We start from the raw sequence: 27997 nt of genomic DNA, 5'->3' as shown, positions 1-27997 counted from the left end.
TATTAATCATATTTATCAGTGAATATTGAACCAAAATTTTTTGTTTATACAAATAAATTTGCTTCATTTGTTGTAAATTTAATATAATAAATAATATTTTGCTATGATAGATTATTCATCTCATTTTTCGACACGTTTAGAAAGTCTATTTTTAAAAGTGGTCTCATACACTGTTAATTGCCTTACTTTAAATTTTTTTTTCTTGTGACTCTTTCTGCCTTTATAGATCACTATAAGAAAAATGTTAGAATGTTAAATTTCTCGTTTAAAAAACTTAATTTAATTTAATCTATTAATTTTAATAGTAAAATATATAATATTACTGGGTTGTCACGTCTCTGACGATCCTAGTCGTAAATAAAAGCAATTTTAAAGTTTAAAACTATTTACTAAAGTAAATTAATATTATTTTCTCACTTTATTAGATACTCTTTGCGATAAATCCTAAGAGTACCTTAAATTTAACTGATTATTATTTTATTATTAATTATATTGTTCAGTCAATATTGAACTGCCATTTTTGTTAAAATAAAAACAAATTTAAACAAATGGAATTATTGTTCATAATTTGTCGCTGTAAATTTGAAATAAAACCAAAAAATTCGTTGGATGGTATTTATTTACAGTTTATAAATAAATTATCACGGCCTAAATCACTCAATCATTCGAAAATCCTAATTTACCATACTTTGGCTACAACTGGAGCGGAAGCGGCGTAGGTGTGGGCGGAGTAAGCTACTGGAGCAGAGTGGGCTACAGAGTAGGTGGATACGGCTGGAGAAGCGTATCTGGCAGCTACGAGTGGAGCAGAGTAGGAGGCGACGGCTGGGGCGGAGTAGCTGGCTACTACTGGAGCAGCATGGGCTACGGAAGAGTAGCTAGATACTACTGGAGCGGCGGCGTATCCGTATTTGGCGGCAACGACTGGGGCGGAGTATCCGTATCTGGCAGCTACGACTGGAGCGGCGTGGGAGACGGTGGAGTAGGAAGATACGGCGGCTGGAGCAGCTACGGCGGCTACTGGGGCGGCGGCGTAGGTGGAGGCGACGACTGGAGCGGAGTGAGCGACGGTTTGGGTGGAGTAGGTGGATACGGCAGCTGGAGCGGCTACTTTGGCAACAACTGGAGCGGCTACGGCAGCTACTGGGGCGGCGGCGTAGGTGGAGGCGACGACTGGAGCGGAGTGAGCGACGGTTTGGGTAGAGTAGGTGGATACGGCGGCTGGGGCGGCTACGACGGATTTAGCTACTACTGGGGCAGCTACGGCGGCTACTGGAGCGGCTACGGCAGCAACTGGGGCTGCTACTTTGGCTACAACTGGAGCTTCCTTGGATACTACAGCGTTGAATCCGTTGACGGCATCGGCAGTGTAGTCTACGGTGCGCTTAGTTCCGTCAGAGTCTATCAGGGAGTAGCTACCTTGGACAGCATCACCACGACGGGTTTCTACAGCGGACTTGTGGTCACCGGTCAAGGGGTCGCTGACGGAGTATCCGTAGTCGTAGTGGGCTGGGGCGTCAGCTACAACGGATTTGACTACTGGAGCGGCGACGGCAACTGGAGCGGAGTGGGCTACTACGGCTGGGGCAGCATGAGCTACTACAGCTGGAGCGGCGGCGTAGGTTGAAGCTACGACTGGTGCGGAGTGAGCAACAGTCTGGGTGGAGTAGGTGGAGATGGCACCATGACCATAGGCCAAAGGAGCGTGGTTAAGACTGGCGCTGGCAACAGCGACGAAAGCAGCGAAAGCAACAAGCTGTAAAATTAAAACATATATAATGTTACAGAATTATCCATATAAGAAAATATCAATTTTACTCAAGTATTAGTGACTTACTTTGAATGCCATGATTGATACTTGATCTGGTTGTGATGAATTTCGGCTGCCGTTTGTGTCTTATATATTTTAGAACTTCTGGAGGCGTGACCCTCACAAAAAATTGTTGTTCAAGTACGACCACACCTAACCAAAAGTAGTTGATAACACGTCTTGTTTCCGTCAAGTTTTTCCCCCTTTTGGATATTTGCAGACTTCTGAATTAATTAATTACTGCAGTTATGTCTGTTATTGTTCAATGATTGGAAAACTTGCATATCCTGGTTCTTTACACTGAAATGGTGATGCAAAAATACATGTATCACGACAGCGAGATGGTAGTTTTTTTTTCAATGAAATTAATCTAGTTAACCTTTATGAAAATATTCTAATTAGAATATGGTATGATAATTAGCGGAATTACTACAAAATTCCTTATGTAAATTAGTATGACTAGTAAGATTTAATTTTTGAGAAAAACAATCTCAATACTACATTTAATATCATTAAAATATTATTTTAAAAGAATATTTTTGCAGAAAATTAGGAAAAGTACATATTCAAATATTATTTTTTTTTCTATCGGTATAATAAATTTTATATTTTTACTATTTGACAATTTTAAATACAGAATTTAATAATAAATTTTAGGAGGAGTATTTATGTGTAAAATATTCTATTGAGATTTATGAATTTTAGAAACCATTTTAAAAAATAATCAGTTTCGAAAATTTGTTGTTAAAGAAAGTGCAGTGAAGTGTTTAGAATTTCAAAATATTACACACACTTAATTAACATTTTGGGGAAATGGTGACTAATAAAATAATAATTTTATATGTGTAGTTTATCGAGACATTCACACACTTTTCATGCTCTGAATACAAATAAAGGTTGCGTCTCATTTCAAGTTTAAATCTTTTAACATATTTCGTAATAACCTCATTGAAGTAATATAAATTTATATATATTTAAATATTTTTTATTTCACATTTTCTGTTTCAGACAAAAAAAGTAGTAATTCCAGTTTAAACATAAATGAACTATTGAATTATAATTTTTCCGGCTGGTTAAAAACACTTAAATTTAGAAACTGATTAAAAATGAACTAATAAATTAACAACCGCGACATTTTTATTATTCATAAATATTAATGAGATATTGGCGCCCACTTAAATTATTAACCGATCCACGCGTATTTTTTTCTGAAATTTATTTTAAAATAAATCCTGTTGGAGTTGACCGAACTGTAGTTAAGATTAATTTAAATACAATTTTTGTGGGGTGCCAAACGAGTACCAAACATATCATTATCGAAACTATTAAAAGCCAAATGGAGATCCGCATTATTTGGATTTTATTAAAATTTTTGTGTTGAAGTACCTCTCTAAATAAATTTAAAAAATAATCTCGAAAACAAATTGTCGCATTAAATGAAGTTCATTTGAAATAATAAACTTGAAAACCTAAAATAAATAACACAATTTTGAAACAATTGCAACTGCTTAAAAATTAAATGACATTTTACTTTTTTCGGGATCCTTAAATATTTTTTAAATTACTTAGTTTAGTTTTATTTAAATTATCCAATATACATATTACGTTGGACCAAAAAAATCGACTATTTCCGACACTGAAAATTCCTAGGCAATTCTCTCTAAAGATCAGCTCTTAATTTTAATAATAATAATTCTCCCAATAAAATCAGTAGTAACCACAACAGACCTTTTTTGTAAAGCGTTTATTTTCCTACAAATATATGTTGGTCATTTTAATTTTACTTATCTACGAGTTATAAAATTTGGATGTAAAAAAGAAATTTTTGTTAAGTTCTTCAAACTTTGACCTCCGATATCTTCTAAACAATAAAAGTTATAAACAAAATTGTCAGATACCTTTTTGGTACAATTTCTACAAGAAATGTAAATACAAATTTTCTGTACGATAAAGTAATGACGAGATATAGATTTTGGAAATGAAGAAGAAATGGAAAATTGAGAGGGGAACCTTCCTATTAAAATTAAGAGCTCACCTTTGGAGAGGATTTTTTAAAAGTGTCTAGGAACCAAGTTTTCAGAGTCGGAAATTAATACTAATACTAATATTGGGCTTCTGATATTTGTTGCATATTTACATAAATAAAGCAGCAATATTTTCACTATTTTACTTAAAATTGTAGAGATTTGAAATTATATTTTAAATTAGAAAATGTCGAAATAATAACCAAATTTAGTTATTAAAAATAGTTTTTTGGTAAAACATCGTCGACTTTTATTTTTATGTACATCCATTTGTCTTTATAATATCTTATAAAATAATGTATTTATTACGTTAAATTTTTAATTCATTCATTTTACACAAATAAATTTGAACAAAAGAAAACCATTATGTTATTTTATTGTTAGATTTTTTTAATTGTTGAAATTCTGCTCAGTTATTGATTATAATATCTCTTGAATGATGTGTAATGTAATCAGGTTTTAGGTAATGTAACAATAAAAATCAATATTACAATATTTTTTTTTGATAAGCGTTCTTTATTTACACACAAAAAATAATTTACAAATATTTATATTCTACATTTTACCAAGCGTGGGTAAGGGCTGGGGCAGCATGAGCATAATGATGGACAGAGGGAGCGGCGTAAGCGTGGGCAGAGTGAGCGGCTACAACTGGAGCGGCGTATGCGTGAGCTACTGGAGCGGCATGAGCTACGGTGTGGGCGGTGTAGGTAGCTGGGGCGTGGGCGGCGTAGGTGGCTACGGCTGGGGCATGAGCGGCGTAGGTGGCTACGGCTGGGGCGTGGGCGGCATAGGAAGCTACAGCTGGAGCGTGAGCGGAGTAAGTGGCTACGGCTGGGGCATGAGCGGCGTAGGTGGCTACGGCTGGGGCATGAGCGGCGTAGGTGGCTACGGCTGGGGCATGAGCGGCATAGGTGGCTACGGCTGGGGCATGAGCGGCGTAGGTGGCTACGGCTGGGGCGGCTACAGCGAGGGGTTCCTTAGATACGACGGCGTTGAAACCGTTGTGGGAATCGGCGGTGTAGTCTACGGTGCGTTTTGTTCCGTCAGAGTCAACGAGGGAGTAGCTGCCTTGTACGAGATCGCCACGGCGGGTTTCAACGGCGGATTTGTGGTCACCGGTCAATGGGTCGCTGACGGAGTATCCGTAGTCGTAGTGGGCTGGGGCGTCAGCTACGACGGATTTGACGACTGGAGCTACGGCATGGGCGGCTACTACTGGGGCAGCGTAGGCATGAGCTCCGTAGGCTACGGGGGCGGCGGCGTAACCCAAATGGCCAGCGCGAGCTACGGCTACGAAAGCAGCGAATACGACGAACTGGAAATTGAAAGAAAAATTATAATTTGTGTCACGATTTTGTTAACATAATTTAATACTGGTGAGACTTTATGATGATTTCATTTGCGAGTTTATTTAAAAGTTCACGTACTACGTTTTAAATTAAAACGTAGTACGTGATCTTCATACACATTACCATAATACTTACAATTTCGTTTTGAACATTGTCTTAAATTGTTTTATTATATAATTATACATGTGTATATATATATAATACCCATTATAAAAAATTAAGTACAGCAACAAAGATTATTTGGTCCAAAATTACATTTTCCAAATTGTGGCGAATTCGCCGGTAAAATAAATGGCTAACGATATTTATAAAAAAAAATTAGTAATTGACTTAAGTAATTTTTTTAAAATAATGAAATGGAAATGTTATTAATTTACGACGAATAGATTTTCAACACAAAGCACACAAAATAATCCGATTTTTCGCGTTGTTTCAACTAACTACACTACAGCTACTCACTTTGAATGCCATGTTGGTTTCGAACTTAGAAGTTGAAGTGCGATGATTTCGTGTTGAGCTTGGTCCTTTTTATACGAAAATTTGTTTAAATCAAGCGACCCTCAGATCGGCCTTTCAAGTTCAGCCACACCTTTCACCCGACCAGAGTACGCCGGACTTTTCGGTATGGTTTCCGGTTCGGCGGTTTGTTGTTGCTCCTTTGACTCTTTGTCTCGAAAATGCCCGGTCATCGAGCACGCGAGGTTCCACTTTAGTGTGTTGCAAATCGCCACGCGATTATGTTGCGGTCAGTTCTCTGGACATTGGAAATAATTTATGTATTCGTGAGTCGAATTGAAAAATTATTCATTTGCTGATTCATTCAGGAATTTTCACACTGGTTTCATAAATAATTTACTTTTATATATTCTTAATAATAAATTAATTGTTGTATTACACAAGTCAAATTTATAATTTAATTTAAATAGATCTATTATTATTACATGTTTAAATTTTATTTTTTTTGTGTATTATAATTATATTTTAGAGAAATAATTATTTTTAAGTATTAAATACAGTATCATCAAGTCATAAATGTTTTAATAAATAATAAATTGTTAAGATCAATAATAAATAAACGACGAGTTAATCAATATTAATAATTAATATAAAATAATATTTCTATATAGGATGAGTAAGCTTATATATTATGCTTTGTTTGTCTTATAATTACTTTTAAACAAATGTATATTATGTTTGTAAAAAAGTAAAAAATAAAATAATCAATTGTTAATTAAATAAAAATGAATAAAAAATAACTCTCAAATTTTTAAATTCTCAAGAAACTTTTTAATAAAAATCACAGTCTAAATGAGAAAAATGTGGTGTGTACTTTTTAGTATAAATTAGGCAATACATTTTAAAATTTTATTACTAGTATCAATTAAATCTATCAAAAATATGACTTCCGTATATAAATTACTTAATTATAATTAGATTTGTTCTTCAGAAAAATGTTGCCTTGAAAATTTCTTCATAATAGATCATTTTGAAAAAAAAACATAATGATATCATTGATAAGTTAATCTAAATTATACTATAATTGGCAGTTATTCAATCACGAAATCTATAGATTTGCTTTATAAGCATTTATTAAAATATTCTTATAATTTCTACATGCAATCCAAACATCGTAAGTTAGGATTTATATAGTAATTTAACTTTTTGTGAATCAGTGAGAAATTCCATAATACTCTAAGTTAAGCTAGAACTTCCAATGGACGCTGATTAATTGACTAGTATAGAAATAATCACAGAAATCTTAAGGATTTAGTTAGTTTAAATTTGTTTTTAAAACGTGGTTCAAATTGCACCACGAATATAATTAAAAATATTATTTTTTTTCGAAATTATTATTATTATTATTTTATTTTTTAATTATTTTATTTATTTAAAGATATTTGAGTATGTATGAATATTTTATTAATGTATTAACTTATTGGTTAACCACTGACTTCCAATGATAATTTTGCAGTAGTTGTGGCTTAAGTATGTAATAATCGAATTAATTAATTATTTATATACGGGAAAATTTGACAGGAGTGGTAAACTCGTTGTTAAAATAAAATATGTGTGAACGGTTTTGTTATACTTTCACTGTGTTTCACCTAAATCACATAACATTGCTTCAAGGGAAAAGACGTATTGCACAAATATCGAAGGATTATTGACGGACGAATTAAAATTGCAGTTCAGTAAATTTGTATATTTTAATTTATATGTAATATAATTTTATTACAGCAGAATGTATGTTAAATGTAAAATTAAATTTAATACTACACGTTTGTTAGTTATTTAAATTAATATTATTATTATTATCTTTACATCATCATCACTATCATTATTCTGTTATGTGTACAAGTAGTTTATTGTGTATTTTATATTTATTCACGTTTTGTTTTCGGTTAGAATCTTAATATAATAAAAATATTTTTATATCAGTTTTGTGGAGTTACATTTTAAAATGCTAAATTAAAAATAAATTTTAGAGACAAAGAGTGATGTGTGTTTTACTACCAGCACCGAAACCCTGACAACTTTTACTTATGACATGACACTAGTTTATATATTTGGCATTAAATATGTTGAAAAAAATTAATTTGTTTACTTGACTTTTTTCGGTTACCAAATAATAATATAATTTGTTAATTATGTGTTAAACTTACGATTGAACTTTATCAACGTTTTAAATGTTCACATTTTTGCATAATTCAAAATCCGCAATTTAACCAAGGTTAATAAGTGGAGTAAATATATTATATAATTAACCTACATTTTTAAGAAATTTTTTTATTCGTTACGATGTCATAATGATCCACAAATTAAGTTTAATGAATTGATTAACTGGTACCGCTTGCATATTCATTTAATTGCCAATAAAAAATCTGTTTAATTATATTATGCAACTGTTTCATTACAATTAGTAAAATAAACATTTAATGTGCACCTTAGGCTTATAAAATACTTCTTGATTAAGACAAAATTATAAGTTTTCTGTTTTTTATTTATTGTTTTTGGTTCCAAATAAATTAATATATACACAGCATTCAAAACGTCAAAATAAATTTAATGGTGGTAATAGTGAGCTGGAGCAGCAGCGTAGGAAAGAGCTGGGGCAGCTAATTTAGCTACGGCTACTGGGGCAGCAATGCTGGAGTAGGAGGTGGCGACGGCTGGGGCAGCAGAGTATTTGGCTACTACTGGGGCGGAGTAGGCGGCTACGGCTGGAGCAGCGTAGGAGTGAGCTACTGGGGCGGCATAGGCGACTGGAGCAGCTACTTTAGCTACGACTGGGGCTACGGCTTTGACGGCAACAGCGGCGGGTTCCTTGTGTACTACGGCGTTGAAACCGTTGTGGGCATCAGCGGTGTATTCTACAGTACGTTTGGTGCCGTCGGCATCGATGAGGGAGTAGCTTCCTTGCACAGCATCTCCGTGACGAGATTCTTGTTGGGTCTTGCTGTCTCCGGTGTGTGGGTCGTTGACGGAGTATCCGAAGTCGTAGTTGGCTGGAGCTTCAGGTTCGGCAATGATGGTCTTGGCGATTGGGGCGGCGTAGGCTACTTTGGCAACAGGGGCGGCATAGGCGGCTACAGCTGGAGCAGCATAGGTGTGAGCTACTGGTGCAGCGTAGGAAAGAGAAGCGTGAGCTACTGGGGCAGAGATGGAGGAGTAGGATACAGCTGGAGCAGCGGAGTAAGCGGCTTGACCGATAAGGCCAGCGCGGGCGACGGCGACGAAAGCGGCGAATACTACGAACTGAAATTATAACAAAATAGAATTTGTATTGCTTTGATTGCCAAATTGAAATACTTACTTTGAATGCCATGGTTGATTCACTTGTTTAAGAAGTGTATGTTTAATTCGGGTTCTTTAATTCTTTATATACAGAAAGGTGGACCACGTAGTGGTGGTGGTTGGCCAAAGATTTGACTTTGATATGCATACTTTCACCGGTCTGGGACGTAAATTTTTACTACATTGATTTTCAGTAATTGAAGGTTATACTATCTAATATTATCATTTCTTAATTATAAAATTCTTAATAAAATTTAATTTGGCTCTAAATTTTTTAATTACAATTTTAGATTTAGATTTCGATTATTGCATACAAAATACCATATATTTCACAGAGCATATATTTCAAGTACTTCATCATTAAATAATTAAATAAATAAATAACTTTTGTACAGTTTCAAAATGTTGGTCCATTAAGTTTTATTATGGTTTATATTGAAATTTTCATATATTAATCAATGTAATTTTTACTAAAATATTCTATCAATTAATTTGTTTATTTGTTGCAATAACAAAATAACATATAAAGACTAATACGAGTATAATATATAAATAACACAGTTCTTATTTTTAAATGTAATCAGAATGTTTCGTAATTTATCAAAAACGAATGTCATTCTGAAGCAACGTATGCTCCAGAGATCAAACTAGGATAATTCAATTCAGGTCACCCACGATAACATAAATTAGGTTTCATTTTTGTTTACTTCAAATATATCCTCCAATATATTTTATTTGTTCCACCTGTATCACTTTGAAATTTCATACAGTATCTATTGGGATTTTGTTTAGCTTTCTTTAAGTTTTATTAATAATAAACATGGATATACCTTATCTTATTACCTAATTTAATTATTACAGACAAAAACTATATTCTATAAATTAAATATTACATAACGTTAAATTAATATAAATTGATTTTAAACAGAAATATTTCGATGTTTGTATTGAAATATAAAGGAAGAAAATGTTTTTTTAATCCACTAATTTTCTTGATAGACCAGATTCAACTAAGATTATCGATTTCTCAATTCAGTTGGTGATAGTTGCTTAATGTAAGTAAAAATTGTAATCTTAATTGATTTAATCATATTTTTATATTTAAATATATTTTAAATGTTAAATTCTCAATTTGGGATTCAGTGGAAAATCGACTAATATCCAGAAGAGAGAGGTTTAGAAAATTAGGGTTCATGATTATATAATTTGCATCTAATTTAATATAAGATAAATATGGTTTTATGAAGGCAGACTTTTCCTTATGCAAAAAAACCTTTAATACATTAAGAGTTTTACAAAATATCAGTAGTTTGTTTCGCAAAAAGGTAAAAGAATTTAAACAAATGTGTAATTTTTTAATTTAATTTTATTTCTAATAAATAAATATTTATATGGCATTCGTATAAAACAATTTAATTTAGTGGTGGTAGTAAGAGTGAGCTGGAGCGGCGTAGGAGAAAGCTGGAGCAGCGGCGTAGGAAAGAGCTGGGGCAGCTACTTTAGCTACAGCTACTGGGGCAGCAATGCTAGAGTAAGAGGTGGCGACGGCTGGGGCAGCAGAGTACTTGGCAACTACTGGGGCAGAGTAGGCGGCTACGGCTGGAGCAGCGTAGGAGTGGGCTACTGGGGCGGCGTAGGCGACTGGGGCAGCTACTTTAGCTACGACTGGGGCTACAGCCTTGACAGCAACGGCGGCGGGTTCCTTGTGTACTACAGCGTTGAAGCCGTTGTGGGCATCAGCGGTGTATTCTACGGTGCGCTTGGTGCCGTCGGCATCGATGAGGGAGTAGCTTCCTTGTACAGCATCACCGTGACGAGATTCTTGTTGGGTCTTGCTGTCTCCGGTGTGTGGGTCGTTGACGGAGTATCCGAAGTCGTAGTTGGCTGGAGCTTCAGGTTCGGCAATGATGGTCTTGGCGATTGGGGCGGCGTAAGCTACTTTGGCAACGGGGGCGGCGTAGGCGGCTACAGCTGGAGCAGCATAGGTGTGAGCTACTGGTGCAGCGTAGGAAAGAGGAGCATGAGCTACTGGGGCGGAGATGGAGGAGTAAGATACAGCTGGAGCAGCGGAGTAAGCGGCTTGGCCAATAAGGCCAGCACGGGCGACGGCGACGAAAGCGGCGAATACTACGAACTGAAATAAAGAGAATAAAATAAAACTTAATTTTTTATAATTCGCACTGAAAACACTAGATATTGTTTTTTTTAAAAAAAAAGTGAACAATCATAGCACGTATTTACTCACTTTGAATGCCATGTTTGATTCACTTAATTCAGAAGTGTATGCTTGATTTTGGTACCTGCGTTCTTTATATAGTGAGAATTAATGTGAGATATGGGCGTAGTCACACTTAAACTTGACTTAGATTTACTTTCTCTTATTTCGGTCAGCGCTATTTTATAATTTATTCATAATAAAAATGTTATTTAATTGTTGTTATTCATTTTGGGATTTTATCCTTAAATATGCATAATTATGTAATAATAATGTTTAAGGTCACATTAGTTGAAATGTAAGATTATAAGATTAATGTGAAAATATTTTACATACATCCAAGCTATTTTATATATTTAAAAATAAATCATATCCTTAAAATAAAAATGAAAATAAAAGATTTTTAAACCTTACTTATCTTTTATTTATTATGTTTATTATTTTTTTGTAGTATTTTCAAGGTGAAAATTATTTGAGGGTCCAAAATTAATTTTTAATATTTACGTAAAGACTTTTCTTTTATATTTTTTAAAACCAAAATACATATTTAAACTTTTGGGATATGCAATGATGAACTATATTTCCATAAGAAAACATAAAAAGTCACAAATAACTGCCCTCTTGTTGACTTTTTGACTTTGAATAACCTACTTTTTTTATTTCTGTATTAAATCATTATTAAATTAATAATTAAACAAAATATTTCTAGTCTTTACTTACTTCAAAATTAATCTTGCATTGGAACAATTCAAATAATAATTCAGACTGGAATAAATCTAACTATATTGTTTGAGTCATTTATTGTTTTTATTGTAATTAATTTATATACATACATTACTGATTAAACTTGAAATAAATTTAATTTATTCTCTTAACATATAGTTGTTATAGACTTTCCTAAGCAAAATTTTATCATACCTCTAAGTTAAAGTTTGTAAGACATGGTTTATATTATTTCCTTCAATTTATATTACTATATGCAATTTCTATAAAATTTAATCAAGGATTCAAGAAAATTATAAATTGAACATCAGCTAATTATGTTAAAACATTAATTATAATTTGTGAACATTTTTATAAAAAAAAACTCCTGTTAAAGAATTGGTTTGTTACCAACTGGGGTCTTCCAGTGGACCAAGTCGAAAAATATAATCATTTTTTTAATGCTGAATAATTTAAATCATTTTATTTAATATATTTAACCAGGTTCGTGATAAGAGTTTCTCACTTATTAAAATAAGAATAAATCTTAACTCAGATCTTTAACAAATATTTGTCAAATTTAGACTAAATGGAATGGAGATTACTGTTCTTTAAGTCCCACAATTTATTTAAAGAGGTACATAACATTAATCAATCATATGATTTACACATATTTTAATTTTTAAACGTAAGGCAACAAATTTCAGAAAACACATTTAACCCCTTTTCTTATTCTTACATAAGCAATTTTAAATTCAGAATATACGTAAAGTGAGGAAGTTGATAATAAAATTTCGAACCGTCATGTTGACTTCGATGTGCTCTACAGTTTCTTATTATAATCATATTGTGTTTATTCATTATTGGTGAATATGTGTAAAAAATACATTCATTTGAAAAAAGAAACTTTAATTTATAATAAATAATTATTTACATGGCATTCATACAATTTGATGGTACAACGTCATAATTTAGTGGTGGTAGTAAGAATGAGCTGGAGCGGCATAGGACAAAGCTGGAGCAGCGGCGTAGGAAAGAGCTGGGGCAGCTACTTTAGCTACGGCAACTGGGGCAGCAATGCTGGAGTAAGAGGTGGCGACAGCTGGGGCAGCAGAGTACTTGGCTACTACTGGGGCAGAGTAGGCAGACACGGCTGGAGCGGCATAAGTGTGAGCTACTGGGGCGGCGTAGGCGACTGGGGTAGCTACTTTAGCTACGAGTGGAGCAGCTACTTTGGCTACGACTGGAGCTACGGCCTTGACGGCAACGGCGGCGGGTTCCTTGTGTACTACAGCGTTGAAACCGTTGTGGGCATCAGCGGTGTATTCTACGGTACGCTTGGTGCCGTCGGCATCGATGAGGGAGTAGCTTCCTTGCACAGCATCTCCGTGACGAGATTCTTGTTGGGTCTTGCTGTCTCCGGTGTGTGGGTCGTTGACGGAGTATCCGAAATCGTAGTTGGCTGGAGCTTCAGGTTCAGCAATGATGGTTTTGGCGATTGGGGCGGCGTAGGCTACTTTGGCAACGGGGGCGGCGTAGGCTACTTTGGCAACAGGGGCGGCGTAGGCGGCTACAGCTGGAGCAGCATAGGTGTGAGCTACTGGTGCAGCGTAGGAGAGAGGAGCATGAGCTACTGGGGCGGAGATGGAAGAGTAAGATACAGCTGGAGCAGCGGAGTAAGCGGCTTGGCCAATAAGGCCAGCACGGGCGACGGCGACGAAAGCAGCGAATACTACGAACTAAAAGTAAAAAAAAGTTGTAGATGAAGTTAATTCTCAAATTAGCAACTCATTAATGTTAATCATTATATTGGCAATGATTATAAACTTGAAGCAAACAGGTATCGTCCATGTAATAGACATTATCGATACGTGATCTTTGTTTAATCTTGAATATATAAAAAAAATTTGTTTGTTTTATCAAAAAAAAAAAAAAAATTATTACAATTACTATAAAAAAAATGGAAAAGCAAATCATTTCAGTTAGGTACTTACTTTGAATGCCATGGTTGATTCACTTGATTCAGAAGTGTATGCTTAATTTTGGGATCACCGTTCTTTATATACTAGTAATCAATGTAAGCTATGGGCGTAGTCATTGTCAAACTTGACTTAGATTTACTTTCTCTTTTGATTAGTGTTACACTTATGCGTAACAAAATTTTTATCAAGTACTATTTTTTAATCGTTATTATTTAATCATTAATTTAATAGCTGAGATCTTTTTTATCAAATTTGGATTCTTTTTAGAATTAAAAACTGAAAGCATATTTTTTCTATTTAAAGACAATGTAGAAAAAAGTTAATGTGGGGATGCTTGCGTAAATGTCTATTTATATAACGTAAATTAATTAAATTGACCTATACAATACTTTATAAGCTAAAAATTTTAACATTTTTTCGTTAAAAACTTTAACATTTTTTATCTCGTTTTCCATTGGACTTTTATTAGATTTTTTTTAAGAAATAGACTTATTATTTAGAAGTGCATATCTGGTTAAAAAAAATTAGGATAAGTTATGAAGCACCCTGTATATAAATATAAACATTTAATAATTTTTTGTTTTTTAATCCAGTTTATTAAAATATACCATATAATGAATCTGATACTCAAAATTAAAAAATAAAATTATAATATATAAATGAAAAATATATTAAGACTGTTATATGAAAAACGTGGATTATTTTATTACGTCAACAATGTACAACCCTAACATTTAAATTTTAAAACATTTTAATCCATCTTTGTTGAACAATTTAACTATTTCTTAAAATTATTTTAAAAATAAATAATATTCACTCTAGGATGGATCCACCTTGTCGTGGTCCTAGGGCTCAGTACCACTTCACAAACCAGTGGCAGTGGGAAGCTAACGGATCCAATCCCGCAAGTCCAATCGTTCCCCAGGAAGATCTCGGATCTTTCTCAGATTAGTCTTGCTCTTCCGATCTCAGTTGACAGGGGGCTGATACCTTGGCGTCTTCTGTTTCAGCAAACCCGTATATGCTCTCCATATACTCCCTTTGTCATCCATATATGTATGTCATTTGTCTATGATCTTCGGATCGGTGCCCGGAGAGGGGTTTTTAGTCGGTGTGAATTCGACACTACCCCCAAATTCCATCAGGAGTGCGTCTTTTATAAGATCTTCCTATCTTTGTTCAAAAAAATAATAATAATATTTAAAACCATTAGGCAAATAGATTCTAAAGTTGACTGCGACGGGATCCACCTAACAAATACTTCTAAACTCGAAAGTCACCGCCCAATATTAGGGTTTATTAAATATTTTACTATAGTATACGAATGGATCAAAAATGGTTGTCGGTGTCTCCTGACCGCCTGTTTTACATATTTAACATTGCAATTTCACATCAGGAAATATCTATATACGTACGTACGTTTTATATTATGTTTCTTTTCAGAAAATATATGTAATTTTATATTTTAAAGATATTTATAATGCCAATATGTTTATTGTATTTACGCTTGTTTTATTAAATAATAGTCAGTCAAAACTGGCATGACAAAAAAGAAGTAATTGATAAAATCTACTCCGGTTGATATATGTGTAAATAATTGATAAAAATATTGTAAGCATGAAATTCAGTTCAACAAAAATAGTTTATTTAAAACCAAATTGTCATCAATTATATTGAATTAATATTAAAATAAATAAAATGTTTTAATTAATTAATGTTAAAATAACATGGTAACATGGTTTGTTACCCATTTTGCGCATTTTATCTAGTAAATTTACAATTATTAAATTTACTACATCACAAAAACTTCTAATTATAAATGGGTAGATTTGTTAATCCAATAAGAAGACTTAAATTCATAATTTAACTTGTATTTACAATAAATATTTACATGGCATTCGCTTATGAGTTAAGTCATTTAGTGGTGGTAATAAGAGTGAGCTGGAGCAGCATAGGACAAAGCTGGGGCAGCAGCGTAAGAGAGAGCTGGGGCAGCTACTTTAGCTACGGCAACTGGGGCAGCAATGCTGGAGTAAGAGGTAGCGACGGCTGGGGCAGCAGAGTATTTGGCTACTACTGGAGCGGAGTAGGCGGCTACGGCTGGAGCAGCGTAGGAGTGGGCTACTGGGGCGGCGTAGGCGACTGGGGCAGCTACTTTAGCTACGACTGGGGCTACGGCCTTGACAGCAACGGCGGCGGGTTCCTTGTGTACTACAGCGTTGAAACCGTTGTGGGCGTCAGCGGTGTATTCTACGGTACGCTTGGTGCCGTCGGCATCGATGAGGGAGTAGCTTCCTTGTACAGCGTCTCCGTGACGAGATTCTTGTTGGGTCTTGCTGTCTCCGGTGTGTGGGTCGTTGACGGAGTATCCGAAGTCGTAGTTGGCTGGAGCTTCAGGTTCGGCAATGATGGTCTTGGCGATTGGGGCGGCGTAAGCTACTTTGGCAACAGGGGCGGCGTAGGCGGCTACAGCTGGGGCAGCATAGGTGTGAGCTACTGGTGCAGCATAGGAAAGAGGAGCGTGAGCCACTGGGGCGGAGATGGAGGAGTAAGATACAGCTGGGGCAGCCGAGTAAGCGGCTTGACCAATAAGGCCAGCACGAGCGACAGCGACGAAGGCAGCGAATACTACAAACTGAAAGTAAAGAAAATTATTGAAGTTGATTTTAATTCTGAAATTAGCAAGTCACTAATATTAATCATTATATTTGTAATGATTACAAATTTGAACTAGACAGGTACCGTCCATGTAATAGACATTATCGACACACAATCTTTCATTTATCCTAAATATATATAATACAAAATATTATTTATTTGCGTAATTATATCAGTTCATCATTTTAATTATCACAAAAAGAATATTCAACGAAATAAATTATTTCATTCACTTACTTTGAATGCCATGGTTGATTCACTTGATTCAGAAAGTGTATGCTTAATTTTGGATCACCGTTCTTTATATAGTAGTATTCAAAGTAAGATATGGGAGTAGTCATTGACAAACTTGACTTAGATTTACTTTCTCTTTCGGCTTCTGTTATACTTAATTTATGGATAATGAAATATTTATCAAGTATTAATTTCGTTCAATTTATAACTTGGTAATTAAAATAAAGAATATACTACACAAAATTCTGATTTACATTATTTTTAGAATTGAAAACTGAAAACGTATTTTTTCTAATTAAAAACTATGTAAATTTTATATTATATGTATGTTACTTAAATTAAAGCATATTTATAAAATGTTAAGTAATTAAATTGAGGTGTCTCTATATATTTTATATTTTTTTAATTTGTTAAAGATATCTTCATATATATAAATAGATCCATAGTTTAGCAAAAGTTGCAATGAAGGTAATTTTCAAAATTTTCCAAAATTCTATAATTAATGAAAAGGTAAGTCTAATATGTGACAAAATGTATATTATTTTATTGCGGCTTAATTACTCATCCGAAACTTTTATTTTTTAGATACTATTTTATACTTTATATATTATATACATATACGGTCGGCGTTAGATCTGCAGTTACACCTTAAAGGCTATATTCGCTTGCGGCGAGTGTGTGAGATTGGAGGGGATAGTAGTAAAAACTGTGCGAGTGTTCAATTGTGACACAGTAAATAAATATTTTTAGATGTGTTTTTGCAGCAGATTCGTATCATTAATTTTTAACAAATTAAGAATATTGCTTATTCACGTTATGTATTTTGAATTGAATATTAATGTATACAACTTTTTATAGTTACATTTCTTATTGTTTAATTCGTATAATAATTGTTGTCCTAATTCTAATATATTTATTCTAAAAGGTATTTTACTCAATTATCATATAATATGTTGGTAATTAAAAATTATACTTATCATACGAAAGTTTTTACCATATCGCATTTGTATTAAAAGTTAAATGTATAATTAATGTAAACAAATAAATTCAAAAATAAGAATATATTTAACAAAACAAATTATTAGTATTAAATGTCTATTTGAACAAAATATATTGTATAATACTTCTATAAATAACAATTAAAATGAAACATAATAGATAAATACAAAATTATAAAATATAATTGGTATTGTTTAATATTAAAAAGGAATCTTACATTTTAGTGAGGTTGGATGCTGGATATACTAAATAAAATGTTAAATTAAGAAAAGCTATTTTGAATTAAAAAACTACAATCTCACAAGCTATAGAAGTTTTGAAAATATTTTGAAATAAGTAATGTTGATTTTTCATTATTGGTTTAGTTCTACTTTTTTATATTTTTTATTATATGGTTTATTTTTGTTGATCAAGACACATGAAAAATATTGTAAATAAATTAATTTAATAAATAATTCAAATCTACTATTGTTTAAAAGTTTAAATACCACCCAAAAATTCATGTTATCTATATTATGATCCATATTAAAATTATAACTAAAATTGAATTCGATCAAATAATTATGAGCAGTTTCGTTCGTCGTCGTCGTTATTAGTGATAATTAGAATTTTAAATTTAATAACAGTTTTAAATTTAGACATATCTCTGTATTACTGTTCCCTTGTTCGTGTAAAAATATAACTCGCATTCGCGTTTCATCAGAAATGTTTCGAGGCATCTTTACCTTTCGACAGTGCAAGGTAGATTAATTGTTTTTAATCAGTTATTATAAACACGCGGAGTGAGCGGGCAGTATGTGGTGGGGGGCCGACAATGCACCGCAAGCGAATTTGAATTCGAGGTGTAACTGCAGATCTGACGCTGACTGTACATCATTGCAAAATATATTGTCAGTACATTTATACGATTTAAAACAATTATAGCCGTGCTTGGAAAAAAATTATGTCAAATTTGGGAAATCAAGTTATTTTTATCAATATTATTTAGTATAATTTGTTTTTAAATATTTTTAATTTTTTTAAAAATTATAGGAGCTTTAAATATTTTGCAAATGATTCTTTTACCAGGTAGCGGCATAAGAAAATTACTGTTACGTATGGTACATAAAAATTATTGATAAAAATAACGGAAAAAATAGAAATATAATTCAACAATATGTTTATATTTAGTACCAATTTATATAAATAGTTCATAATAATTTACATTTACACATATTTTAATTTTTAAACATACGACAACAAATTTCAGAAAACACATTTAACCCATTTTCTTATTCTTACATAAGTAATTTTAAATTCAGAATATACGTAAAGTGAGAAAGTTGATAATAAAAATTCGAATCTATTCGGTATTAATTACTCCTACTAAAGTTCACGTCAAGTTGACTTCGATGTGCTCTACAGTTTCTTGTTATAATCATATTGTGTTTATTCAATATTAGTGGAAATGTGTAAAAAATACATTCATTTGAAAAAAGAAACTTTATAATTTATAATAAATAATTATTTACATGGCATTCATACATTTACAACGTCATAATTTAGTGGTGGTAGTAAGAATGAGCTGGAGCGGCATAGGACAAAGCTGGAGCAGCGGCGTAGGAAAGAGCTGGGGCAGCTACTTTAGCTACGGCTACTGGGGCAGCAATGCTGGAGTAAGAGGTGGCGACAGCTGGGGCAGCAGAGTACTTGGCTACTACTGGGGCAGAGTAGGCAGACACGGCTGGAGCGGCATAGGTGTGAGCTACTGGGGCGGCGTAGGCGACTGGGGCAGCTACTTTAGCTACGAGTGGAGCAGCTACTTTGGCTACGACTGGAGCTACGGCCTTGACGGCAACGGCGGCGGGTTCCTTGTGTACTACAGCGTTGAAACCGTTGTGGGCATCAGCGGTGTATTCTACGGTACGCTTGGTGCCGTCGGCATCGATGAGGGAGTAGCTTCCTTGCACAGCATCTCCGTGACGAGATTCTTGTTGGGTCTTGCTGTCTCCGGTGTGTGGGTCGTTGACGGAGTATCCGAAGTCGTAGTTGGCTGGAGCTTCAGGTTCGGCAATGATGGTCTTGGCGATTGGGGCGGCATAAGCTACTTTGGCAACGGGGGCGGCGTAGGCGGCTACAGCTGGAGCAGCATAGGTGTGAGCTACTGGGGCGGAGATGGAGGAGTAAGATACAGCTGGAGCAGCGGAGTAAGCGGCTTGGCCAATAAGGCCAGCACGGGCGACGGCGACGAAAGCGGCGAATACTACGAACTGAAAAAAAAATTATTGAATATGAATTTAATTTTCAAATTAGCAAGTTGTTAATACTAATCATTATTTTGTTATGTGTATATAATATTTATAAAATATTATTTTTATTTTTGTGATTATATCAGTTAATTATTCGATCACCAAAAGAATATACAATCGAATTAACCACTTCAGTAACTTACTTTGAATGCCATGGTTGATTCACTTGATTCAGAAGTGTATGCTTAATTTTGGGATCACCGTTCTTTATATAGTAGTATTCAAAGTAAGATATGGGAGTAGCCATTGACAAACTTGACTTAGATTTACTTTCTCTTTCGGCTTGTGTTATACTTAATTTATACGTAACGAAATTGTTATCAAGTACTAATTTCTTTCAAATCATAGCTTAGTAATTAAAATAATAATTGAAGTTTTCTATTTAAGATTCTGATTTATATTATTTTTAAAACTGAAAAATGAAACTATATTTTTTCTAAATAAAAACGATGTAAATCTTACAATAAATTTAGTATGTGGATTCTTGAATTAATGTCTATTAATAAAATGATAATTAATTAAATTGACATATTATTATCCAATATGTTTTGATATTTCTAGTCGTATAAAGTAATGACAATATTATGTGAACTAAAGCTTTTGATAGTTTTTCATTCAAAATTATTTAAAATTTGTGCGCAACTCTTCCTTAATTAACTTTCAAAGGACACAATGTATAATCTTTATGTCACATTTACCTAATAGAAGAGCTTTACATTTTACTGAATTAATTTTATATATATATATATATATATATATATATATATGTGTGTGTGTAGCCATTTTTATGCATATACAGTATTGGCAAAAAGTAGAGCAACTTTTTTAAAAATTAAATTAATTTTTGTCCTGATTATTATGTTCAAAAAAATATATATTAAAAGTTAACTTCCCTTTATAAATTTAACAATTACATAGTTAAACAATAAAAAATAATTAAGAATTTAACTTTACTGATGATTATTTTTTTGGGCTGGCAAAAAGTAGAGCAACTTATGCCATTTAAAGTTTTATTACTCTAAATAATTTGAAATTAGTATTTTAATTAATTCTACTCTAAATATTATAAAATTTCAATTATTATAAATAATTTCCAAACATCTTTTTCTCATGGAAAACAACAGATTGTTAAATAATATTTGGATCCATATTTTGCTAGGCCTCCTGCAGAACCGCTAATAAATCTTGCTGATTACTATACTCTTTGCGTCTTATTTTGTTGTTCACTATCTCCTAAAAGTTTTCATAGAAGTTTAGATAGGGAGATTGACATGGTTAGTTCATAACATTCTTTTTTTTCCCATAAAAGCCACTGCTTCAAATATTTTGAAGTGTGCTTCGGGTCACTATGTTGTTGAAAATAATGTTTTAGTGCGATATTTTTATCTGAATCTGGAACCAAGTTGTTACTCAATATTTCTTTATACATAAAATGACCCATGATACCCTCTATTCAAAGGAGAGGATCCATTCCAAATCCCGAAAAGCAGCCCCATACCATTACCGACACGTCGCCGTGTTTAACAGTGAGTATGGTAAACTTTAAGTGAAACCACTCCAGATCGTTCGTTCCTAATCATTTAAAGTCCAGTGTATAATGGATCTGGAAAACTCAACTCTGACTCGCATGTTCTTCTCTGATAGTAGTGGTTTTTTGACTGACTTTCTCGCATAAAGACCCCTCTTGTATTAATCTATCACTTAACTTTCTTGGAGAAACATTAATTCCAAGTTGTGGCTCAAGCACACCTTTTATTTTGCTGGAACTCAGGAAAATATATTTCTGGAGTAGGATAAAATATGTTTACCCAGAAACCTATAGTTTTTTTTTTGTCTTTCACTTTTATTCTTTCCTTCCACGTTAACAAATCTTGAAAATTGTTGTAAAACACGCGTTACAATCGAGTGATATAGATATTTCTATCATCGGATTGAAAGAACGTCACAATCCATGATTTTAATTCGAAATATACTTTCTTTCCACAAGGCGTTATATTAACTCAGTTTAGTTTAGTGTATACTGTAAAACTAAAAATTATTGTCGATTTTGTAGAGATTAGTGCCATAATTGATATAAATTATAATAGATTTGCTTATACAGGGCGGTAGCAATTTATTTATTTTTAAAGTAGCGAGCTCTACTTTCTGCCATTATTATAAATCAATAATTTAACGGAACATACAATAAAAGTAATCCTCAAAATTACAAAAAATGTTTAATCAATAAAAATGTATGTTAAGACTGTAATATGAAAAAATTTATATTATCTCATAATTACTTAGATATATATTATCTGTATATGTATAAGATCTAAAAAAAATAAGCTTTATTCAATTTTTAATAAATAAATAAAATAAAATTAATTGATAAAAATACCGAAACAATAAAAATTTATAAGATAAATAAGAAATTAATTAAATATTAATTTTATTATATTTATATTATAATAAGAAGAATTTAGTAAATTTTTAGTTACAAAGTTTGCTTCACTTTAAAATTTGTAGTTAAAAATCACTAGATTATTAATCAAAGAAGAAAAATTATATTTATCATTTAAACTTTATTTACATTAAATATTTACATGGCATTCGCATTATAAATTAAGTAATTTAGTGGTGGTAGTAAGAGTGAGCTGGAGCAGTATAAGACAAAGCTGGGGCAGCAGCGTAGGAAAGAGCTGGGGCAGCTACTTTAGCTACGGCTACTGGGGCAGCAATGCTGGAGTAAGAGGTGGCGACGGCTGGAGCAGCAGAGTATTTGGCTACTACTGGAGCGGAGTAGGCGGCGTAGGCTGGAGCAGCATAGGAGTGAGCTACTGGAGCAGCGTAGGCAACTGGGGCAGCTACTTTAGCTACGACTGGAGCTACGGCTTTGACGGCAACGGCGGCAGGTTCCTTGTGTACTACGGCGTTGAAACCGTTGTGGGCATCGGCGGTGTATTCTACGGTACGCTTGGTGCCGTCGGCATCGATGAGGGAGTAGCTTCCATGTACAGCGTCTCCGTGACGAGATTCTTGTTGGGTCTTGCTGTCTCCGGTGTGTGGGTCGTTGACGGAGTATCTGAAGTCGTAGTTGGCTGGGGCTTCAGGTTCGGCAATGATGGTCTTGGCGATTGGAGCGGCGTAAGCTACTTTGGCAACAGGGGCGGCGTAGGCGGCTACAGCTGGAGCAGCATATGTGTGAGCTACTGGTGCAGCATAGGAAAGAGGAGCATGAGCCACTGGAGCGGAGATTGAGGAGTAAGATACAGCTGGAGCAGCGGAGTAAGCGGCTTGACCAATAAGGCCAGCGCGGGCAACGGCGACGAAAGCGGCAAATACTACGAACTGAAAGAAAAAAAATTGTTATTGAAAGTGAATTAAATTCTCAAATTAGCAAGTCGTTACTACTAATCATTATTTTGTTATGAATGTAAACTTAAAGCAGACAGGTATCGTCTATATAATTGACATTATCGACACACAATCTTTCTTTTATCTTGGGTATATACAAAATATTATTTATTTATGTAATTATATCAATTAATTATTCTATCATCAAAAGAATATACAGCTGAATTAACCACTTCAGTAACTTACTTTGAATGCCATGGTTGATTCACTTGATTTAGAAGTGTATGCTTAATTTTGGTATCACCGTACTTTATATAGTAGTATTCAAAGTGAGATATGGGAGTAGTCATTGACAAACTTGACTTAGATTTACTTTCTCTTTTTAGCTTATGTTACATTTAATTTATGCGTAACGAAACTATTATCAACTACTAATTTCTTTCAATTTATAGCATAGTATAATAATTAAATTATTCTATTTAAGATTCTTGTTTATATTATTTTTAAAATAAAAAAATAAAATTATATTTTTTTCTAATTAAAAATGATGTAATCTTACAATAAATATAGTAAGTGGATGCTTTAATAAATGCTTATTTATATAATGTTAATTAATTAGGTTGACAAATATTTAACTAATATTTATTGATATTTTTATTCGTACATTTGTAAAGTCAGTATAGTATTATGTGAACTAAAAATTTTAATAGTTTGTCCTTCAAACGATCTAAATCTTTCAAGGGACACAATGTATGAACTTATGTATATTATATGTCACATGTATCTAATTCGATGGCTTTAGACTTTACTGAAATAATTTTTATGTATATATTTAAAGCCACTTTTATACATATAAATCCATAATTTTGCGGAACATACAAATGAATCTTTAAAAATCTGTATACCTATAAGATTTTAAACAATTAAACTTTTCTAAATTTTTAGTTTATAAATTCTATAAAGGTAATTTATAGAAATATCGAAAACAAAAATTTAGTTCATTGTTGAATTTAAAATTAATTGATTTAGAGAATTTATATAAGAAATTATTTAAATATTAATTTTATTGCATTTATATTAAAATAGTAACGAGTAACTAAACAATAATGTTAATTTTGTCCAAATTTATTTAGTAAATTTTTAGTAACAAAGTTTGCTTCACTTTAAAATTTGTAGTTAAAAATCACTAGATTATTAATCAAATAAAAAAAATAAAATTCATCATTTAACTTTTATTTACAATAAATATTTACATGGCATTCGCATTATAAGTTAAGTAATTTAGTGGTGGTAATAAGAGTGAGCTGGAGCAGCATAGGACAAAGCTGGGGCAGCAGCGTAGGAAAGAGCTGGGGCAGCTACTTTAGCTACGGCTACTGGGGCAGCAATGCTGGAGTAAGAGGTGGCGACGGCTGGAGCAGCAGAGTATTTGGCTACTACTGGAGCGGAGTAGGCGGCTACAGCTGGAGCAGCATAGGAGTGAGCTACTGGAGCAGCGTAGGCAACTGGGGCAGCTACTTTAGCTACGACTGGAGCTACGGCCTTGACAGCAACGGCGGCAGGTTCCTTGTGTACTACGGCGTTGAAACCGTTGTGGGCATCGGCGGTGTATTCTACGGTACGCTTGGTGCCGTCGGCATCGATGAGGGAGTAGCTTCCATGTACAGCGTCTCCGTGACGAGATTCTTGTTGGGTCTTGCTGTCTCCGGTGTGTGGGTCGTTGACGGAGTATCCGAAGTCGTAGTTGGCTGGAGCCTCAGGTTCGGCAATGATGGTCTTGGCGACTGGAGCGGCGTAAGCTATTTTGGCAACAGGGGCGGCGTAGGCGGCTACAGCTGGAGCAGCATAGGTGTGAGCTACTGGTGCAGCATAGGAAAGAGGAGCATGAGCCACTGGGGCGGAGATGGAGGAGTAAGATACAGCTGGAGCAGCGGAGTAAGCGGCTTGACCAATAAGGCCAGCGCGAGCGACGGCGACGAAAGCGGCGAATACTACGAACTGAAAGAAAAGAAATTGTTATTGAAATTGAATTGAATTCTCAAATTAACAAGACGTTAATACTAATCATTATTTTGTTATGTAAACATAAAGCAGACAGATATCGCCCATATAATAGACATTATCGACAAACGATCTTTTGTCTTGAGTGTATACATAATATTATTTATTTACGTAGTTATATCAATGAATTATTCTATCACCAAAAGAATATATAGCCGAATTAACCATTTCACTAACTTACTTTGAATGCCATGCTTGATTCACTTGATTCAGAAGTGTATGCTTAATTTTGGAATCACCGTTGTTTATATAGTAGTATTCAAAGTAAGGTATGGGAGTAGTCATTGACAAACTTGACTTAAATTTACTTTCTCTTTTAGTGTTATACTTAATTTATGCGAAACGAAATTGTTATCAAGTACTAATTTCTTTCAATTCATAGCTTAGACATTAAAATAATAATTAGAGTCTTCTATTTAAAATTCTGATTTATATTATTTTTAAAATTGAAAAATAAAACTATACTTTTTCTAAATAAAAACGATGTAAATCTTACAATAAATTTAGTATATGGATGCTTGTATAAATGTCTATCAATAAAATGATATTTAATTAAATTGATATATGTTTAACAAATATTTTTTGATACTTTTAATCGTACATAATAAAGTGAGGACAATATTATGCGAAGTAAAAATTTTAATTTTTCATTCAAATCATTTAAATTATTTAAAATCTGTGCGCAACTCTTCCTTAATTAAATTTCAAAGGACACATTGTATGAATTTTATATGTCACATGTACCAAATATTTTTTATATATATCTTTGAAACCATTTTTATGCATATAAATCCATAATTTAGCGGAATATATAATGAAAGTTATCCTCAAACTTTACAAAAAATATTTAATCAATGAAAATGTATTTGAAGACTATAATATGAAAAAATGTACATTACCTTATAAAGTTCTAATTACTTAGCCCCAACTAATAATTTTTAGATAATTTTATCTGCTATTATTGAAAGAATATAATCTATATATGTATAAGATGTAAAACAAATAAGGTTTATTAAAATTTTTAGTAAATAAATTATAAAAAAAACCGAAAACAATAAAAATTTAATTCAACATAATTTTTAAATATAAAATTAATAGATATAAAGAGTTTATAATAACAAATTAATTAAATTATATATTAAGTATATATACATTAAAATAAGAACAAGTAACAAAATAATAATGTTAATTTTGTCCAAATTCATTTAGTAATTTTTAGTTACAAAATTTGTAGAAAAAAATTGTTCGATTATTAATTAAATAAGAATTAAATACATAATTTAACTTTTATTTACAATAAATATTTACATGGCATTCACTTATGAGTTAAGTTATTTAGTGGTGGTAATAAGAGTGAGCTGGAGCAGCATAAGACAAAGCTGGGGCAGCAGCATAGGAAAGAGCTGGGGCAGCTACTTTAGCTACCGCTGCTGGGGCAGCAATGCTGGAGTAAGAGGTGGCGACGGCTGGGGCAGCAGAGTATTTGGCTACTACTGGAGCGGAGTAGGCGGCTACGGCTGGAGCAGCATAGGAGTGAGCCACTGGAGCAGCGTAGGCAACTGGGGCAGCTACTTTAGCTACGACTGGAGCTACGGCTTTGACGGCAACGGCGGCAGGTTCCTTGTGTACTACGGCGTTGAAACCGTTGTGGGCATCAGCGGTGTATTCTACGGTACGCTTGGTGCCGTCGGCATCGATGAGGGAGTAGCTCCCATGTACAGCGTCTCCGTGACGAGATTCTTGTTGGGTCTTGCTGTCTCCGGTGTGTGGGTCGTTGACGGAGTATCCGAAGTCGTAGTTGGCTGGAGCTTCAGATTCGGCAATGATGGTCTTGGCGACTGGAGCGGCGTAGGCGGCTACAGCTGGGGCAGCATAGGTGTGAGCTACTGGTGCAGCATAGGAAAGAGGAGCATGAGCAACTGGAGCTGAGATTGAGGAGTAGGATACAGCTGGAGCAGCGGAGTAAGCGGCTTGACCAATAAGGCCAGCGCGGGCGACGGCAACGAAGGCGGCGAATACTACGAACTGAAAGAAAAAAAAAATATTATTGAAAGTGAATTGAATTCTCAAATTAGCAAGTCGTTACTACTAATCATTATTTTGTTATGAGTGTAAACTTAAAGCAGACAGGTATCGTCCATGTAATTATCGACACACAATCTTTCTTTTATCGTGGGTATGTACAAAATATTATTTATTTAAATAATTATATTAATTAATTATTCTATCACCAAAAGAATGTACAACCGAATTAACCACTTCAGTAACTTACTTTGAATGCCATGGTTGATTCACTTGATTTAGAAGTGTATGCTTAATTTTGGTATCACCGTACTTTATATAGTAGTATTCAAAGTGAGATATGGGAGTAGTCATTGACAAACTTGACTTAGATTTACTTTCTCTTTTTAACTTGTGTTACAATTAATTTCTGCGTAACGAAACTGTCATCAACTACTAATTTCTTTCAATTTATGGCAGGGGTGGGCAACCTGCGGCTCACGAGCCACATGCGACTCTTTGAAGGATTATTTGTGGCTCTCG

The 27997-nt window shown here is 33.6% G+C and overlaps 9 protein-coding genes and 1 long non-coding RNA gene across 15 annotated transcripts; 1 reads left to right on the top strand and 9 right to left on the bottom strand.

The window, feature by feature from the left end:
- Positions 1–601: 601 nt before the first annotated feature.
- LOC109594813 (cuticle protein-like) lies at positions 602–11253 on the bottom strand. 2 transcript variants are annotated; one of them, XM_049966973.1, is made up of 2 exons: positions 11227–11253; positions 602–1756 (listed from the first exon to the last, which is right to left on the bottom strand). In XM_049966973.1, the coding sequence occupies exons 1-2, from the start codon at positions 11236–11238 to the stop codon at positions 680–682; spliced, it is 1089 nt and encodes a 362-aa protein (XP_049822930.1). In that variant the 5' UTR covers positions 11239–11253; the 3' UTR covers positions 602–679. The 2 variants fall into 2 exon arrangements, with proteins under 2 accessions (XP_049822930.1, XP_019865611.1); XM_020010052.2 differs by lacking the exon at positions 11227–11253 and adding an exon at positions 1838–1864.
- LOC109594792 (cuticle protein-like) lies at positions 4319–11255 on the bottom strand. Of its 2 annotated transcripts, none has more exons than XM_049966993.1 (2): positions 11227–11255; positions 4319–5152 (listed from the first exon to the last, which is right to left on the bottom strand). In XM_049966993.1, the coding sequence occupies exons 1-2, from the start codon at positions 11236–11238 to the stop codon at positions 4397–4399; spliced, it is 768 nt and encodes a 255-aa protein (XP_049822950.1). In that variant the 5' UTR covers positions 11239–11255; the 3' UTR covers positions 4319–4396. The 2 variants fall into 2 exon arrangements, with proteins under 2 accessions (XP_049822950.1, XP_019865592.2); XM_020010033.2 differs by lacking the exon at positions 11227–11255 and adding an exon at positions 5646–5787.
- On the bottom strand, positions 8169–9027 carry LOC109594818 (larval cuticle protein A3A-like). The gene is made up of 2 exons (XM_020010056.2): positions 9001–9027; positions 8169–8942 (listed from the first exon to the last, which is right to left on the bottom strand). Exons 1-2 carry the CDS (start codon positions 9010–9012, stop codon positions 8250–8252), a joined length of 705 nt encoding a protein of 234 aa, XP_019865615.1. The 5' UTR covers positions 9013–9027; the 3' UTR covers positions 8169–8249.
- LOC109594815 (cuticle protein-like) lies at positions 10330–23655 on the bottom strand. The gene is made up of 3 exons (XM_049967054.1): positions 23639–23655; positions 13027–13637; positions 10330–11026 (listed from the first exon to the last, which is right to left on the bottom strand). Exons 1-3 carry the CDS (start codon positions 23648–23650, stop codon positions 10399–10401), a joined length of 1251 nt encoding a protein of 416 aa, XP_049823011.1. The 5' UTR covers positions 23651–23655; the 3' UTR covers positions 10330–10398.
- Positions 10405–16134, top strand: LOC126265459 (uncharacterized). The gene is made up of 3 exons (XR_007547946.1): positions 10405–10519; positions 12991–13065; positions 15995–16134. It is a non-coding gene; the product is annotated as an uncharacterized LOC126265459 (long non-coding RNA).
- LOC109594816 (larval cuticle protein A3A-like) lies at positions 15736–16810 on the bottom strand. The gene is made up of 2 exons (XM_020010054.1): positions 16776–16810; positions 15736–16515 (listed from the first exon to the last, which is right to left on the bottom strand). The coding sequence occupies exons 1-2, from the start codon at positions 16785–16787 to the stop codon at positions 15799–15801; spliced, it is 729 nt and encodes a 242-aa protein (XP_019865613.1). The 5' UTR covers positions 16788–16810; the 3' UTR covers positions 15736–15798.
- LOC109594025 (larval cuticle protein A3A-like) lies at positions 19217–27742 on the bottom strand. 3 transcript variants are annotated; one of them, XM_049967022.1, is made up of 2 exons: positions 27726–27742; positions 19217–20020 (listed from the first exon to the last, which is right to left on the bottom strand). In XM_049967022.1, exons 1-2 carry the CDS (start codon positions 27735–27737, stop codon positions 19313–19315), a joined length of 720 nt encoding a protein of 239 aa, XP_049822979.1. In that variant the 5' UTR covers positions 27738–27742; the 3' UTR covers positions 19217–19312. The 3 variants fall into 3 exon arrangements, with proteins under 3 accessions (XP_049822979.1, XP_049822976.1, XP_049822973.1); XM_049967019.1 differs by lacking the exon at positions 27726–27742 and adding an exon at positions 23639–23655; XM_049967016.1 differs by lacking the exon at positions 27726–27742 and adding an exon at positions 20203–20219.
- LOC109594789 (larval cuticle protein A3A-like) lies at positions 22619–27743 on the bottom strand. Of its 2 annotated transcripts, none has more exons than XM_049967001.1 (2): positions 27726–27743; positions 22619–23386 (listed from the first exon to the last, which is right to left on the bottom strand). In XM_049967001.1, exons 1-2 carry the CDS (start codon positions 27735–27737, stop codon positions 22670–22672), a joined length of 729 nt encoding a protein of 242 aa, XP_049822958.1. In that variant the 5' UTR covers positions 27738–27743; the 3' UTR covers positions 22619–22669. The 2 variants fall into 2 exon arrangements, with proteins under 2 accessions (XP_049822958.1, XP_049822963.1); XM_049967006.1 differs by lacking the exon at positions 27726–27743 and adding an exon at positions 23639–23656.
- On the bottom strand, positions 24627–25646 carry LOC109594045 (larval cuticle protein A3A-like). Its single transcript, XM_020009209.2, has 2 exons — positions 25635–25646; positions 24627–25390 (listed from the first exon to the last, which is right to left on the bottom strand). The coding sequence occupies exons 1-2, from the start codon at positions 25644–25646 to the stop codon at positions 24674–24676; spliced, it is 729 nt and encodes a 242-aa protein (XP_019864768.2). The 3' UTR covers positions 24627–24673.
- On the bottom strand, positions 26683–27594 carry LOC126265705 (larval cuticle protein A3A-like). Its single transcript, XM_049968003.1, has 2 exons — positions 27578–27594; positions 26683–27518 (listed from the first exon to the last, which is right to left on the bottom strand). The coding sequence occupies exons 1-2, from the start codon at positions 27592–27594 to the stop codon at positions 26789–26791; spliced, it is 747 nt and encodes a 248-aa protein (XP_049823960.1). The 3' UTR covers positions 26683–26788.
- Positions 27744–27997: the final 254 nt, after the last annotated feature.

The sequence above is a fragment of the Aethina tumida genome, chromosome 1, assembly GCF_024364675.1.
Source record: "Aethina tumida isolate Nest 87 chromosome 1, icAetTumi1.1, whole genome shotgun sequence".
NCBI lineage: Eukaryota > Metazoa > Arthropoda > Insecta > Coleoptera > Nitidulidae > Aethina > Aethina tumida.
The sequence above is the reverse complement of the archived record's forward strand: the minus strand, read 5'-3'. Positions and strand labels throughout refer to the sequence as shown.